General features: G+C 52.8%; 1 protein-coding gene across 1 annotated transcript in view; it reads right to left on the bottom strand.

The window, feature by feature from the left end:
• LOC116954626 (endoplasmic reticulum-Golgi intermediate compartment protein 3-like) overlaps window positions 1-15,333 on the bottom strand; it is a 55,736-nt gene that overhangs the window by 23,732 nt on the left and 16,671 nt on the right. The window contains 4 exon segments of the mRNA XM_032975287.2: window positions 7,271-7,285; window positions 12,118-12,175; window positions 12,656-12,821; window positions 14,276-14,366. Coding sequence (XP_032831178.2) covers window positions 7,271-7,285; window positions 12,118-12,175; window positions 12,656-12,821; window positions 14,276-14,366 — 330 coding nt within the window.

The following is a 15,333-nucleotide window of genomic DNA, read 5'->3' as shown; positions in this document are numbered from 1 at the left end:
GGATGACAGCATGAATGGTGTGGTGAGTGGCGCTGTCTCGTAAGGCCCCTCGGCGTGGTTCGATGGAATGTGTTGCGATGATGCGTATTTATACGTTATTGTTGAACGCGGTTACACATCCCGAGCGAAAGCCTTTACCGCCGAGCAGTTTGCCTTCGAGAATTCCCCCTCGTAAACAAGCACAGGGCTCTCCGCTCACAGTAGGCACGATGGTGACAATGTGCTTCATCGCAACACTAAATTTTACAGCCATTGTCCATCCGCTGCTGGATGAAGCCCTCCAAGTGCTATGTCCGGTCGCGGGGGTTGTTTGACCATACTTCGGCACGCTGGTCAGTACAAGGTTGGTGAAAGCGGTGACCCAGAACCGGCTCAGATATAAACTAATTTTATTTTACCACGTAAGGCCCACCGAGCTATGTAGCTCTTTTGCAGAAGCGATCTGGCCAGAACTGACAGCTCAAAGAATTGGCTTATCATTTGGAAATTAAAAGCAGCCAAATACTCGTGCGTTTTTCTAAACGTGGAGTGAAAAACCGGAGGACCCGGAGAAAAATCCACGCTACCACGGGGAGAGAGACACGCAAACTTCAAATATACAGTAGGCGTCGGGGTCGGGATCAAACCCACGACCTCCTGTACACCAGGCGAGGTAGTCAACATCTCATAGCCACCGCGGCGCCCCTTATCACTCGTGACTGATGGTGGCTGTGGCCAGAAATTCGACGTCGAGTCTCTGGGCTCATAGCGCAGTGCGCTAACCATCAGGGCCATCACTCTGCCGCGCGTATAACTTAGGTGCAGGTAATTTTCTAATATGGGACCCTTGAGGCAAAGCAATGGATAGCCAAGGCCTGCCCTACAAATTGAGTCACGGGTTCTTTAGCTTTTACTCTGCGGCAGACTATTCATTTTCCGAGTTCCCCAGAGCGTGCACATGAAATAAAACTACCTACATAAAGACAAAGATCCCCCGTACAGCCTTCACAGACTGTTGGGGCAAGTGCTGTTAGCGAGAAGCTATGAAGGCCGGCACAGCACACGGGGGGGTGGGTTACGAGCACCACTCCCGACCGCCTTTGTTTCCCCAGTGGCGATGATTTGACACGCCTCACCAGGTGCTAATTTGAGGCCGAGACGAACTAGGGGAGGCCAAGGACCGGTCCAAATAATCGTCACCGGTGTTGGCCGTGAGCGGGAATCGAACTCGGCTCGCCGGGTTCGCAGCGCAGCGTAGCGCTAACCGCTACGCTACCGCTCTCCACTACCTACACACGCACGCACGCACAAGAGGCACAAAAAACGATCGCACGTGTTCATTTCCCTCTCAGTGGAGCCCAAGCCAAGGACGGCGTGCCAAGTCTACTCCCACAGCAGCCGCATTTCTGCACCATAGGAGCATTAACCCACATACCTCGCACTCCCACTGCAAGTCATACAACAACAGAACCACTGCTGAGAATTTATTGGGGCAGCAGCAGATGCTTGAACTACCCCCATTATCGCAGGCGGCGCGCGCACGGGCAGAGTGTGACGGACACTACGACCGATCGCACGGCTCTGCATCGCACATCAAAGCATCTCCGCGCTCGAGTGAGCACGGCAGGACGATCGCGACCATTGGCAGCCCCAGCGACAGGGAGATGGAAATTCCACGTTCCGAAGGTTAAACCAGCAATGCGATGTATAAGAAAAAAACTTGTCCATCCGCACTCGTCCGATCGTCTATCTGGAGATCTCTGATAGGCAGCGATGAGCTCGCGCAGATTACGGTGAATGGTTGGAATGGTGTCCAGCGGGTGTGATGGTGTGTGGTATGGCAGCGGGTGTGATGGTGTGGTATGGCAGTGAGTGTGATGGTGTGGTATGGGAGCGCGTGTGATGGTGTGGTATGGCAGTGTGTGTGATGGTGTGGTATGGCAGCGTGTGTGATGGTGTGGTATGGCAGTGAGTGTGATGGTGTGGTATGGGAGCGAGTGTGATGGGGTGGTATGGGAGCACGTGTGATGGTGTGGTATGGCAGTGAGTGTGATGGTGTGGTATGGCAGCGTGTGTGATGGTGTGGTATGTCCATGCGTGTGATGGTGTGGTATGGGAGCGCGTGTGATGGTGTGGTATGGGAGCACGTGTGATGGTGTGGTATGGGAGCGCGTGTGATGGTGTGGTATGGGAGCGCGTGTGATGGTGTGGTATGGCAGTGTGTGTGATGGTGTGGTATGGGAGCGCGTGTGATGGTGTGGTATGGGAGTGCGTGTGATGGTGTGGTATGGCAGTGAGTGTGATGGTGTGGTATGGGAGCGAGTGTGATGGTGTGGTATGTCCATGCGTGTGATGGTGTGGTATGGGAGCGGGTGTGATGGTGTGGTATGGGAGCACGTATGATGGTGTGGTATGGCAGTGCGTGTGATGGTGTGGTATGGCAGTGCGTGTGATGGTGTGGTATGGGAGCATGTGTGATGGTGTAGTAGGGGAGCGCATGTGATGGTGTGGTATGGCAGTGTGTGTGATGGTGTGGTATGGGAGCGGGTGTGATGGTGTAGTAGGGGAGCGCATGTGATGGTGTGGTATGGCAGTGTGTGTGATGGTGTGGTATGGCAGTGTGTGTGATGGTGTGGTATGGGAGCGCGTGTGATGGTGTGGTATGGCAGCGCATGTGATGGTGTGGTATGGCAGTGTGTGTGATGGTGTGGTATGGGAGCGGGTGTGATGGTGTAGTAGGGGAACGCATGTGATGGTGTGGTATGGCAGTGTGTGTGATGGTGTGGTATGGGAGCGCGTGTGATGGTGTGGTATGACAGCGGGTGTGATGGTGTGGTATGTCCATGCGTGTGATGGTGTGGTATGGCCGTGCGTGTGCGTTGGACCCCCCCCACCTGCCCATACGCTGCTGTGGACTCGGCAGCTCGTACCCCAGTCCTGTTTGCCGACGACCCCTCACGAGGATGGAACAGGTCCGTGCCTCGCATGCCGTGAATTTCCCGATTGCTGTGTGAAAGGTCCGTAGGGTCAAATGTTGATCTTTATCAGTACGTGAGCTCAACCCACCACTGTTGACATTCAAAAGATACCTGTTCATCTTTGTTGAACCAGCATGAACTTCACGTGAAGTCTATAAAGGAACTCCTCTACTTACGAACATTCGACTTACGAACTTTCAGAAATATGAACAAACCTGGTCGTGTATGTCCAGTTCCAGCCTGTTCGTACCGAGAGTCGTAAGTTCAACCGTCGCGCAATAGATGGCGGTGGTGGCATCTACATCTGTAGAACGTGAAGAACCAGTGGCATCTACATCTACACAACGTGAAGAACCAGTGGCATCTACATCTACAAAACGTGAAGAACCAGTGGCACCTACATCTACACAACGTGAAGAACCAGTGGCATCAACATCGACACAACATGAAGAACCAGTGGCATCTACATCTACACAATGTGAAGAACTAGTGGCATCTACATCTACAAAACGTGAAGAACCAGTGGCACCTACATCTACACAACGTGAAGAACCAGTGGCACCTACATCGACACAACGTGAAGAACCAGTGGCATCTACATCTACACAACATGAAGAACCAGTGGCATCTACATCTACACAACATGAAGAACCAGTGGCATCTACATGTACACAACATGAAGAACCAGTGGCATCTACATCTACACAACGTGAAGAACCAGTGGCATCTACATCTACAAAACGTGAAGAACCAGTGGCACCTACATCTACAGAACATGAAGAACCAGTGGCACCTACATCTACACAACGTGAAGAACCAGTGGCACCTACATCTACAGAACATGAAGAATCAGTGGCATCTACATCTACACAACGTGAAAAACCAGTGGCATCTACATCTACACAACGTGAAGAACCAGTGGCACCTACATCTACACAAGGTGAAGAACCAGTGGCATCTACATTTACACAACGTGAAGAACCAGTGGCACCTACATCTACACAACATGAAGAACCAGTGGCACCTACATCTACACAACGTGAACAACCAGTGGCATCTATATTTACAGAACGTGAAGAACCAGTGGCATCTACATCTACAAAACGTGAAGAACCAGTGGCACCTACATCTACACAACGTGAAGAACCAGTGGCACCTACATCGACACAACGTGAAGAACCAGTGGCATCTACATCTACACAACATGAAGAACCAGTGGCATCTACATCTACACAACATGAAGAACCAGTGGCATCTACATGTACACAACATGAAGAACCAGTGGCATCTACATCTACACAACGTGAAGAACCAGTGGCATCTACATCTACAAAACGTGAAGAACCAGTGGCACCTACATCTACAGAACATGAAGAACCAGTGGCACCTACATCTACACAACGTGAAGAACCAGTGGCACCTACATCTACAGAACATGAAGAATCAGTGGCATCTACATCTACACAACGTGAAAAACCAGTGGCATCTACATCTACACAACGTGAAGAACCAGTGGCACCTACATCTACACAAGGTGAAGAACCAGTGGCATCTACATTTACACAACGTGAAGAACCAGTGGCACCTACATCTACACAACATGAAGAACCAGTGGCACCTACATCTACACAACGTGAACAACCAGTGGCATCTATATTTACAGAACGTGAAGAACTAGTGGTATCTATATCTACAGAACATGAAGAATCAGTGGCATCTACATCTACACAACGTGAAGAACCAGTGGCATCTACATCTACACAACGTGAAGAACCAGTGGCACCTACATCTACACAAGGTGAAGAACCAGTGGCATCTACATCTACACAACGTGAAGAACTAGTGACATCTACATCTACAGAACGTGAAGAACCAGTGGCATCTACAGAACGTGAAGAACCAGTGGCATCTATATCTACAGAACATGAAGAACCGGTGGCATCTACATCTGCAGAACTTGAAGAACCAGTGGCATCTACATATACAGAACATGAAGAACCCGTGGCATCTAGATCTACAGAACGTGAAGAACCAGTGGCATCTACATCTGCAGAACGTGAAGAACCAGTGGCATCAACATATACAGAACATGAAGAACCAGTGGCATCTACATATACAGAACATGAAGAACTGGTGGCATCTACATCTGCAGAACATGAAGAACCAGTGGCATCTACATATACAGAACATGAATAACCAGTGGCATCTACATCTATAGGAGATTATACAACTTTTAAAGCCATCCCCTGTGTTAAGTGTACATGCTGTACAACACGTTTGGAATCGACAGGAGTAAAGTTGGACTTACAAACAAATCAACTTATGAACAGACCTCTGGAACCTCACTCGTTCCGTAAGTAGAGGAATCCCTGTACATTAATAATGGCAGCGAACGACTATAATCCAAGCCGCGGTGATTAAACATTATGCTGTTTGCAGAGTGGTTTGTCATCTTACTTGGAACGTGGCAACCAATAGCAGTCCATGGACGAGCAATTTAAAAAAGTCAGCTTAATGAGTCCCCTTTACAAATAAAATCAACACCACGTGGCCTTACCTGGGGAGTGGATAAACACACTCAATGCAGCGAAGGGTCGGTAGTTATAGCTCTTAGACAAAGATCCCCTGTATATATTCTTGGTTCTTTCGGTAAAGTCACGTAGAAGGGAAACAATAAAATAATAATGTTTCCCTTCTACGTGGTGACTTTACCGAAAGAACCAAGAATATGAATCCCTGCAGTCACGAAAGCTTTAAATAAATAAATAAATATCCCCTGTATAGCTTTATCAGACCGTAGAGGGCAAATGCTGTTCGCGAGCAGCACCTACGAAAGCAGGCAACAAATGCGGCCAGGTACCGTGCCTGTTTCCCTCGTGGCGATGTTTATACATCGTGTATTCATTTTAAGCCGAGTCGACCTAACGGAGGCCCGGGAGCGGTTAAGATATTGGCCACTGCTCTTGGCCATGGGCGGGAATCGAACTCGGGTCGCCAGGTTCACAGCGTAGCACGCGGTCCACCGTTCCATCACTCCTCAGGGACACTTATTGACGGACGACTGAATTACAATATTTTTAAAATCGACATCAGCCTATTGGTTATTCATTCATCACCATCACAATGATTATCACTTTTTTCTACTTTGCTTGTTTACCCAGGGAAGCCTCAAGACGTTTTTCAAGAGGGTCCTGCCAAGTTTTTCGCAAGAGGGGGTGTAGTTGCTGCTGCATGTGATCCCAGTTGAGTCCTGTGCAGGAAAGTTTTGAGCATTGGGATGTGTGACCAATACCAGTTACACCGAAGGTTGTTTTAACGACGGGAGGAAACCGGAGAACCGGGAGAAAACCCATGCAGAACAGGGGGGAGAACATTCAACTCCACACTTGCTCACATACTCACATTCATAACAGACTATTGGGGTAAGTGCTATTAGGTAGCAGCTATTAAGGCCTGAACGGCACAAAAGGGGGTTGGTGGCCAGCACCACACCCAGCCGCCTTTGTCTCCCTAGTGGCGATATTTACACATCACACCAGGTACTCATTTCAGGCTGAGTCGACCTATGGGCCGTGAGCGGGAATCGAACTCTGGTCACCGGGTTTGGAGTACAGCGTGCTAACCACTACGCTACTGCTCCCCACACGCATTCATACACTCACTCACATTCTGCAGTACAGGGGGAGGAACACACGAACTCCACAAAGGAAGGTGCCCGAGTCGGGAATCAAACCCAGGACCACTGCGCCGCACGCACGGCCGCTTTGGCGGGACGGCACCAGGAGTGCCAAACGAGTTGACCGTCACTCGTTAACAAGAGTGGCTTGTGAACAAGGCCTCTAACAAAGCACAAATTCGATGGATTTGTTATCGGGTTACGATCCAGCGGAATTAGAAACACTCCGTGAGCCACACTAAGACACCGATGCGATCATAGAGGGTGCTGCTGCTGCGCGTGATGGGACCGGCTGTCTGGTCACCAAAAATGTAAAACCTCAACCGCACACACACACACACACCGTCCAAGCTTACTCAAATTTGAGTCGACTGCACCCAGCTCGTCGGCGTCAGGGTTTTACGTGTGGCTCACACGCGGTACACGATGGCTCGAACGGCGAAACGCCGAGCCACCGCCGCCGCAAAACGGCACGGCCGCGTCGCGCATGCTCGCTACAAAGTCGCACTGCTGTTAGTGGATTAGCGGCGGTCAGCCCGGCGGGGGGGCGCGACGGTTAAGGGGTCGGGACGTTAGGGATCAAATCCTTGCGTGCAAAGGGGGACGTCACGAGTAAAACCGTTGAGGGTTCACTTACGCTCGAGGGCGTGGACTGTAGACGAGAAAGGGGGGAGAACACAAAACAAACATTGAGCGCATTGCCATCGCGACTGCATTCTCACGGCGAGCGGACGAGAGACACCGTCACAAACCTGTAGCCAGCAGCTCGGCCGCGTGCGTGCGTGCGTGCTTTTCTGTTTCTCTTTGCAGAAAAATACAACGGCCTTCGTGATTTATATAAAAGTCAAAAGAGATCCCTTTCAGCTGGCCGTGGCTAATACTCAGGACTGTAACCGATGAGAAAAACCAACCACCACAACAGGATAAGTGTCGGCCGGAAACCCATATGTTTTGAACACCACGGAAACACCTATGTATGTATGTATGTGGAACTTCTTTCGCACCATACGTCGCCAACCGTGTAAAAAGCACTCGGCCTTAGTGCATTATGCAAAAACAATCAGCAGTTCCTGAAGAAGTGCACTGAGGCGGTCTTGCCTTAGATCACCATCAAAGTACATTTGGCAAAATGTGAGCGACTGACAATGGCAGTAATGCAGACAGACAATTGTGAACCGGTGTCATCCTTATTAGGACGCTGCTGATGATGTATGTACGTTGAACTTCTTTCGCACCGTACGTAGCCAACCGTGGATAATCAGAGGTGCAGGGGCAAAGAACAACAAACTTAACACAAAAAGCCGTTCCAAAGAAAAATTTTGTTTAAAATCTAGATTTAAAAGTGCACGGCTCCGGTGACTTCCTAGCACGATGTCAATTCACTCGCAATGAAAACGTCGATGCGCCGACGTGAACAAACAAAAATAATGTTAGCGGGGAGAAAACAACCCTCGGCGAAAAGTGAAACCGTCCGAGGCGCTGGAGCGACGATTTTGCCGTTGCACGCCCCGACGTCCCGGCTTTGAAGCGAGCTGCCAAGCCTGTCCTCTGGACACCGTGCATGCTGTCGATCATGCTGATCCTGCTTGCATATCCACGGAGGCCGTGTGCTTTCGACGCGTTTAGTGCGAGAATATTATTGTGTTATTTTATCAATTTATTATTTTATTCTCATTCTACGTGACTTTACCGAAAGAACCAAAGAAGACGTTTAGTGCTGCGGCGAAAACTGTCAGCAGGCCTCTAGTCAGGGCGGCAGGTCTCGCACGGAGGTCGCGGTGCCCAACACCGCACACATCCACTCCACCGTGACGGAAACGGCTGTGCTTGACCGGGCACCTACGCGCCCGGGGCCTCTCGGGGTAATTTGCATCACATCTCATCGCAAACGTTTAAAAGGGCACCCCTCCCCCAGTGGCAGCTGCCCTTGTGCGCAAATCTGGCTTGCAATTGGGCATTCGTCTGCCAGGAGGGGAGGGAGGGGTGGCGATGAACGCCACTGTGTGCAATCCCAATAGAGCAATGTGCGGTGAAAGTTTTCGAATTTGACAAATTTGGACTCTGTGATGCCGGCAAAACGATGCGGGGATGATCTTCAACGTCCGCTGTGAAGCAGCCCTGCGCTTCGGATTTTATGGGTTAAAAACACCCGCAAGTAATAGCCTGGGCGGCACTGCCAGATTCGAAACCATGAACATCCGGGCCATATCACTGGCCCAAGTGGAGTGGTGGTACAAATGGAGTGGTGCCACAGTGGTTAGGGCACTACACTATGACCATGGGAGCCCGAGTTTGATTCCCGGCCTTCAAATTACTGAATTGGGATTATGCAAAGCAATCATCGCCCCCACTCGCCGCCCCTACTGGTAAACTAATGCCCCGGGTCACTCTTGCAAATCAGACTATCCTGGGTCTATTACGTTCTTACCCGGTTAAACAAAATAAAACTCAAAACTTGAGATCAAAGCTGGGGGTCCAGCAAAAATGTGCAAACATTAACATTGTCTGTGTTTTTGTCGTACAACCGCTAAGGGGCATCAGTGTTAAAAACAAACGCACTTGGAAACGGGCGAAGGGATGGGGGGGGGGGCACAGATCCCAACGCAGCAAGTGACCCTGACCCCTGGCCGTGAAGCCGAGCGAGAGAGAGGGAGAGAGCGACGGAGAGAGGGAGAGAGACCTCTACTCAGACTCCCCGAGGAGAGGTCACGTCCACGATCCTTCCACCGCTTTCTTCTCCACAAAAATCAAAGCGCTGCTCGTCAGCGACGTCGTGCGTGTGGGCGCCCCCCCCTGCCCCCCCCGCCCCCCCCCCCCCCCCGCATGCGATCGCGGTTCTCGCATCGGGCAGAGAAACCGGAGCTCGCTTCAAAGCCGTGCCGTCGGGGCGTGCAACGGCAAAATCGTCGCTCCAGCGTCTCGGACGGTTTCACTTTCCAGCGAGGGTCGCTTTTGTCCCGCATCCATGAATTTTTTTTGTTTGTTCACGTCGGCGCATCGACGTTTTCATTGTGAGTGAGTTAACATCGTGTTAGGAAGCCACCGGAGCTATGCAGTTTTAAATCTAGACTGAAAACTCAATTTTTCATTGGAACGGCTTTTTGTGTTTAGTCTGTTGTCCTTTCGCCCCCCAAAATTCTGATTAACCACGGTTGGCTACGTACGGTGCAAAATAAGTTCAACGTACATACACCATTCTTCAGCATCATCATCATCATCAGCCACGATCAATCCACACCTGGTGGTAGGCCACCTCCCGACGGCACCGCCACTGCCGCCTCTCACGATCCCTGCAATGCAGCAATCTGTCCATGACATGCACATGGACTCAACGGATCGCTTCATCTCTTCTCAGATGCATTCCATTCCTTGGCTGCCACTCTTGTTATTATTATTATTATTCCTGACCATCGCACCATCATCCCTTCTGGCGACGTGTCCTGCCCAAGCCCACTTAATTCTCTTCGCAGTTTGGACGTCAGTAACCTTGCTCGTCTTCTCTAATTCACACGTTCCCCCGTCCGTCTCTCAGCGCAATTCCGAGCACGCATCACTCTGAGGTTGACATGCCGTTCCTTTTAATTATCATTTCAGTTTTTCTTGGATGACAACTTTAGTCCTTTCCACGCATGCGGTATTACAAACAAATTCAGTGATCGGTTGCGAGCGTTGGCACGAGCTCAGCGGGGGTGGAATGAGAGTGGAAGCCACTCGAACCGGCGTGGATCGGCCAAGGTTCGGGTGGCCGCGAGACAGCAACACCAAACTAAACGGAGCGGCAGAAAAAAATCGCCACCCTTTCCTCGATTCCGTCAATTGTCATGATTTACACGACGTCACAAAACACTATCCCTACATCATGCGAACTCAGGTCATCCTCGCAGCAGCAGCAGCAGCGGCTTTTGGCCGGCCAACAAACAAAGACTGCGGTCACCGCATCGCGCGGCGCTTCCAGATACGCATCTGCGGTCGTCTGGAAAGCTCTTCCTTCCGATATTAGGAAGCCACTGGAGCTATGCACTTTTGATCGTCTAGATTTAAAACTAATTTCTTTGGAACTGCTTTGTGTTTTCGTTTGTTGTCCTTCCCCCGCACTTCCGATTAACACGGTTGGCTACGTACGGTGCACAGGACGTTCAACATACATGCGCGCATACATACATACGTACGATTCAGTGCCAACGATTCGGCCGTTATTTAGCTTTGTCCGAGTTGGTGAATTGCGCCCACTCATCGCCTTCAACATTTGGGGCGGCGCCAAGTTACGTGGCGCATCGTTTTGGTGTTAGGTCCCACACAGAGCAACGATCTTTTATTCTCACACTCGTTTCCAAACCGGCTTGACTGTCTCAATGCGAGGCTTTGCGAGACAGCGATGGCCGTTTGTTGTGACTTGCCGCGTGCCTGCGTCTCATTGAAGATGTCGTCTCGGCAGTTAAAGCAATCACGCATTTCTGCCCTTGGGTCACTGCGCCGCGAATGCGTTGCATGCACCGAATACCTCTGAAGGAAGCGGTTGCTTGGTTAAGAGTAAGCCCTCTGCTGCCCTCTCGTGTGCAACCTTGCGTGCTGCACACGAAAACTGAAAACCGGGGTAAGGAGCGGTGGCATTAAACCAGCTCGCTCTGGCTCTGTGTTTTTCGTCGCACTACAAGACCCATATCTAACGGACAGGATCCGTGCCTAGACATCTAGAAATTAACCTGCATTGGTTGAAGCGGAGCCTGACCCACGGATGATGAGACAGGGAATGTCAAAACCGATCCAGTTTCCATCTTGTTCAACCAAAGCTGATGAAAAATAAATGGCACTCCAGAAAGAAGTAATGCTGATGGGATGTGTTCAAAATTACATGTGGAGGGACGACTAGATGAAGGAGGCGTATTGTCTGTTCTTTGTTTATTTACCCTTGAGAAGGGTTATTTGTACGTACGTATGTTGAACTTATTTCGCACGTAGCCAACCGCGCTGATCGGAGGTGTATTTGGGGCCCGCACGGCCGGGTGAAGCAGAGCAGACAACGCTCACCGCACGTGCAAAGCCCTTCGGCGCGAGAACCAATGTGTGTCTCTGCGTGTTGTCGAATCTGCTGCTTCGTCCGGCCTGCGCACTCGCTTCTCCGTCGCGTTGGGTTTTCTCATCGTTTGGGCGCGGAGAACAGTGGAACTAAACAAACATGGCCGCTCGCGGATCCGGTCTCACAAACTGTCCACAAACGAACGAGCATGAAGACGAGCGGGGAAAAAAATAACTCCGAGGCGAAGGGCTCCACCGACAACGAGCCCTGGGGAGAGAGCGGCCGCCGCTCGCCACCCGCGGGGAGAGAGCGGCCGCCGCTCGCCACCCACGGGGAGAGAGCGGTCGCCGCTCGCCACCCGCGGGGAGAGAGCGGTCGCCGCTCGCCACCCGCACAACGCGACGCTTCCCGTGCGACGGCACGCTCGGCGCCACCGTGCACCGGTTAGTGCGACGCGGCGGCCTTACCGTGAATGTGAGCCTGCTGAAAGCTCTTCCCAGGAGCAAAGTGGAAGTTGCCTGCCACCTGAGGACAAACAAATAAAGTGCCGGCGATGCGGCACCTCCGATTAGCACGGCTGGCTACGTACGGTGCGAAAGCAGTCCAATACACACACGTGTATAGAGATTCGGGCATGGAGCAGCATGCTCATTGTGTGTGTGTGGGAATGGCTTCCTCCGGTTTTCCAACACACGTACATAAATACAAATAGAAATCGGGGTGTAATCACCTGCGTCGAGAACACTGCGCGAACACGAATCGGTGCTTAACGATAAATTCCCTGGAGCGCGAGACGGCTGGGGCCGATTAATTTTTAGACCGATCACAGCGCAATTGCAATTGAGTTACAGAAACCTTAAACAAATACAGTCCAGGGCTGGTCTCTTGGGTTCTCACCAGACTAAGCATTCGAACACTCTCCCCAACGATGCAACACGTGTTGACCACGAGCTACAAAGCTATCCGATCGGCGCGGCCCGCGTGGGGTCGGGGGATGGCGCTCACCTTGTTCACCTCCAGGTGCCCGTAGACGCGGCAGCCCTCATCCTTCTGCTCGCGGACCTTGTTGGAGAATCCCTCGCGCCGGCACTGCTCGATCACCTCGGGGTTCTTGAAGGCCCAGCCCTTCCGCCGGTAGGCCTCGCGCACGTCGTCGCACGTGTTGCAGCACCTGGGGGCGACGCGAGCACGGAGACCGCTCGTCAGTGCCAGGCAGCCTGTGGTTGTGGTAGCGGCGGTGACGGCGGTGACGGCGGTGACGGCGGAGGCGGCGGAGGCGGCGAGCTCCAAGAACGGCCCCGAGTCAAAATGGGAATTTGTTTTTCAAAAGCAAAAGGTGTGGGGGGCAGCGTATTCTCTCAGGGAAACACATTTCGAGATGAACTCGAATCATCTTTAGGGTGCGATGGGCTCCAATGCCGCGTTGCCATCGAAGGAAGGCGGCCACCGGATCGAGCGCGTTCGGCTGCGCTTCCGCGGCCTTCTGCAACGCTCTTCCACCTTCCGATGTGAGGAAGCCACTGGGGCTACACACTTTGATATCATCTATACTGACAAATGCCTGTGCTTGGTTTCGTCATACGCGCCGCCGCACGTGCCGTTCGCCGGCCAGAGCACGAAGCAGCGTCCGGACGACGACGGACAGAACGTGGAGGAGGGACGAGGAGGAAGGAGGGAGGGAGGGAGGGAGGAGTAAGAAGGGAGGGAGGGAGGGAGGGAGGGAAGGAGGGAGGGAGGGAGGGAAGGAGGAGTAAGGAGGGAGGGAGGGAGGGAGGGAAGGAGGGAGGGAGGGAGGGAGGGAGGGAGGGAAGGAGGGAGGGAGAGAGGGAGGGAGGGAGGGAGGGAGGAGGGAGGGAGGGAGGGAGGGAAGGAGGAGGGAGGGAGGGAGGAGGGAGGGAGGGAGGGAAGGAGGAGTAAGGAGGGAGGGAGGGAGGAGTAAGGAGGGAGGGAGGGAGGGAGGGAGGGAGGGAGGGAAGGAGGGAGGGAGGGAGGGAGAGAAGGAGGGAGGGAGGGAGGGAGGGAGGGAGGGAGGGAGGAGGGAGGGAGGGAGGAGTAAGGAGGGAGGGAGGGAGGGAGGGAGGGAGGGAGGGAGGGAAGGAGGGAGGGAGGGAGGGAGGAGGGAGGGAGGGAGGGAAGGAGGAGTAAGGAGGGAGGGAGGGAGGGAGGGAAGGAGGGAGGGAGGGAGGGAGGGAGGGAGGAGAGAGGGAGGGAGGGAGGGAGGAGGGAGGGAGGGAGGGAAGGAGGAGGGAGGGGTAAAGAGGGAGGGAGGGAGGAGGGATGGAGGGAGGAGGTAGGGAGGGAGGGAGGGAGGGAAGGAGGAGGGAGGGAGGGAGGGAGGGAAGGAGGAGGGAGGGAGGGAGGGAGGGAAGGAGGAGGGAGGGAGGGAAGGAGGAGGGAGGGAGGGAGGAGGGAGGGAGGGAGGGAAGGAGGAGGGAGGGAGGGAGGGAAGGAGGAGGGAGGGAGGAGTAAAGAGGGAGGGAGGGAGGGAGAGAGGAGGGAGGGAGGGATGGAGGGAGGAGGTAGGGAGGTAGGGAGGGAGGAGGGATGGGAGGGAGGAGGTAGGGAGGGATGGAGGGAGGAGGTAGGGAGGGATGGAGGGAGGAGGGAGGGAGGGGTGTCTCTCACTGCAGGTCGGTGGCGTTGGCGCCGTAGCAGCTCTCGCATCGGTTGGGGTCGAGCGCCGTGGGGTCTGGAATCTCCTCCAGCTTACCGATTTCTGCACTTACAGTCGCACGCGCAGCACAGTCGCAGCTGAGCACCGCGTCGCGCGTCGTCACGTACGGGATTCCCTCGCATCACTCGCGAGGGACACGTTTCTCCGAAGATTCGTGGATAGCGATACTGGCCTACGAAAATCTATCTGTTTAATGAATTACCTTAAATAAATAGGTAAATAATAGGGAACACACGCGCCATCTTGTTTACAACTCGTCTCCCAAGCGGCCCATCACAGGCCCCAGGTCACGTGGCGTTCCCAGCCTCTAGCGAGGAGACATTGAGGTTCAGCCGCCAGACTGCAGTACTTTACACAGATACATGTACAGTATTGTACGCGACATTTTTTTTTCCATTCTATACATTTTCCGCAAAAAGATATATTTAACACTTGAAAATATATATGATATTTGACATTAAAATACTTCCTGTTTAATGTGTTGGGTTGGTGTGGGATAATATAAAACAAAAGGAGGGATGGGTGTCGAATTACGAACCGTGAACCACACACGTAACACCTGCGACGGGCGAGCGTTTGATGCACTTACTTTCGACGGTGTTATCCCCCACAAACGTGAGACCGAAGTCGACACCTCCCTCATTGCGCAACGGGCTGTCATGAACACCGCCAACAGCGGATAGGGCCGGGGAGAACAGCCGATTGAGCCGATCAATTAACTAAAGCATTGCAATCGACTCCGTCTGACCGATTACTCAAGCCCCTTTCAAATACGGGGGGCCGACCCAACATCCTGCCTCCCGAAGGCAGGAAACCCCCACAAGCCACGCCCAACGTGAAGCGGCCCACAATGCCAATGACGTCACGGAGCTCTGCCCACGACCGCCCGACCAGCTGTACACGCATGGGAATAGAGGCGAGACTTTTTCGTTTCCAACCGTTCCCATGCACGTGCGTGCTTGAACTTCCTGTGCACCGTAACGTGACCAACGGTGCTAATTGAAGGTGC

This window comes from Petromyzon marinus, chromosome 55, assembly GCF_048934315.1.
Source record: "Petromyzon marinus isolate PM22_M1 ecotype Great Lakes invasive population chromosome 55, UKy_Petmar_22M1.pri1.0, whole genome shotgun sequence".
Lineage (NCBI taxonomy): Eukaryota > Metazoa > Chordata > Hyperoartia > Petromyzontiformes > Petromyzontidae > Petromyzon > Petromyzon marinus.
Note: the sequence above shows the minus strand (reverse complement) of the source record. Positions and strands in the feature narration are given on the sequence as shown.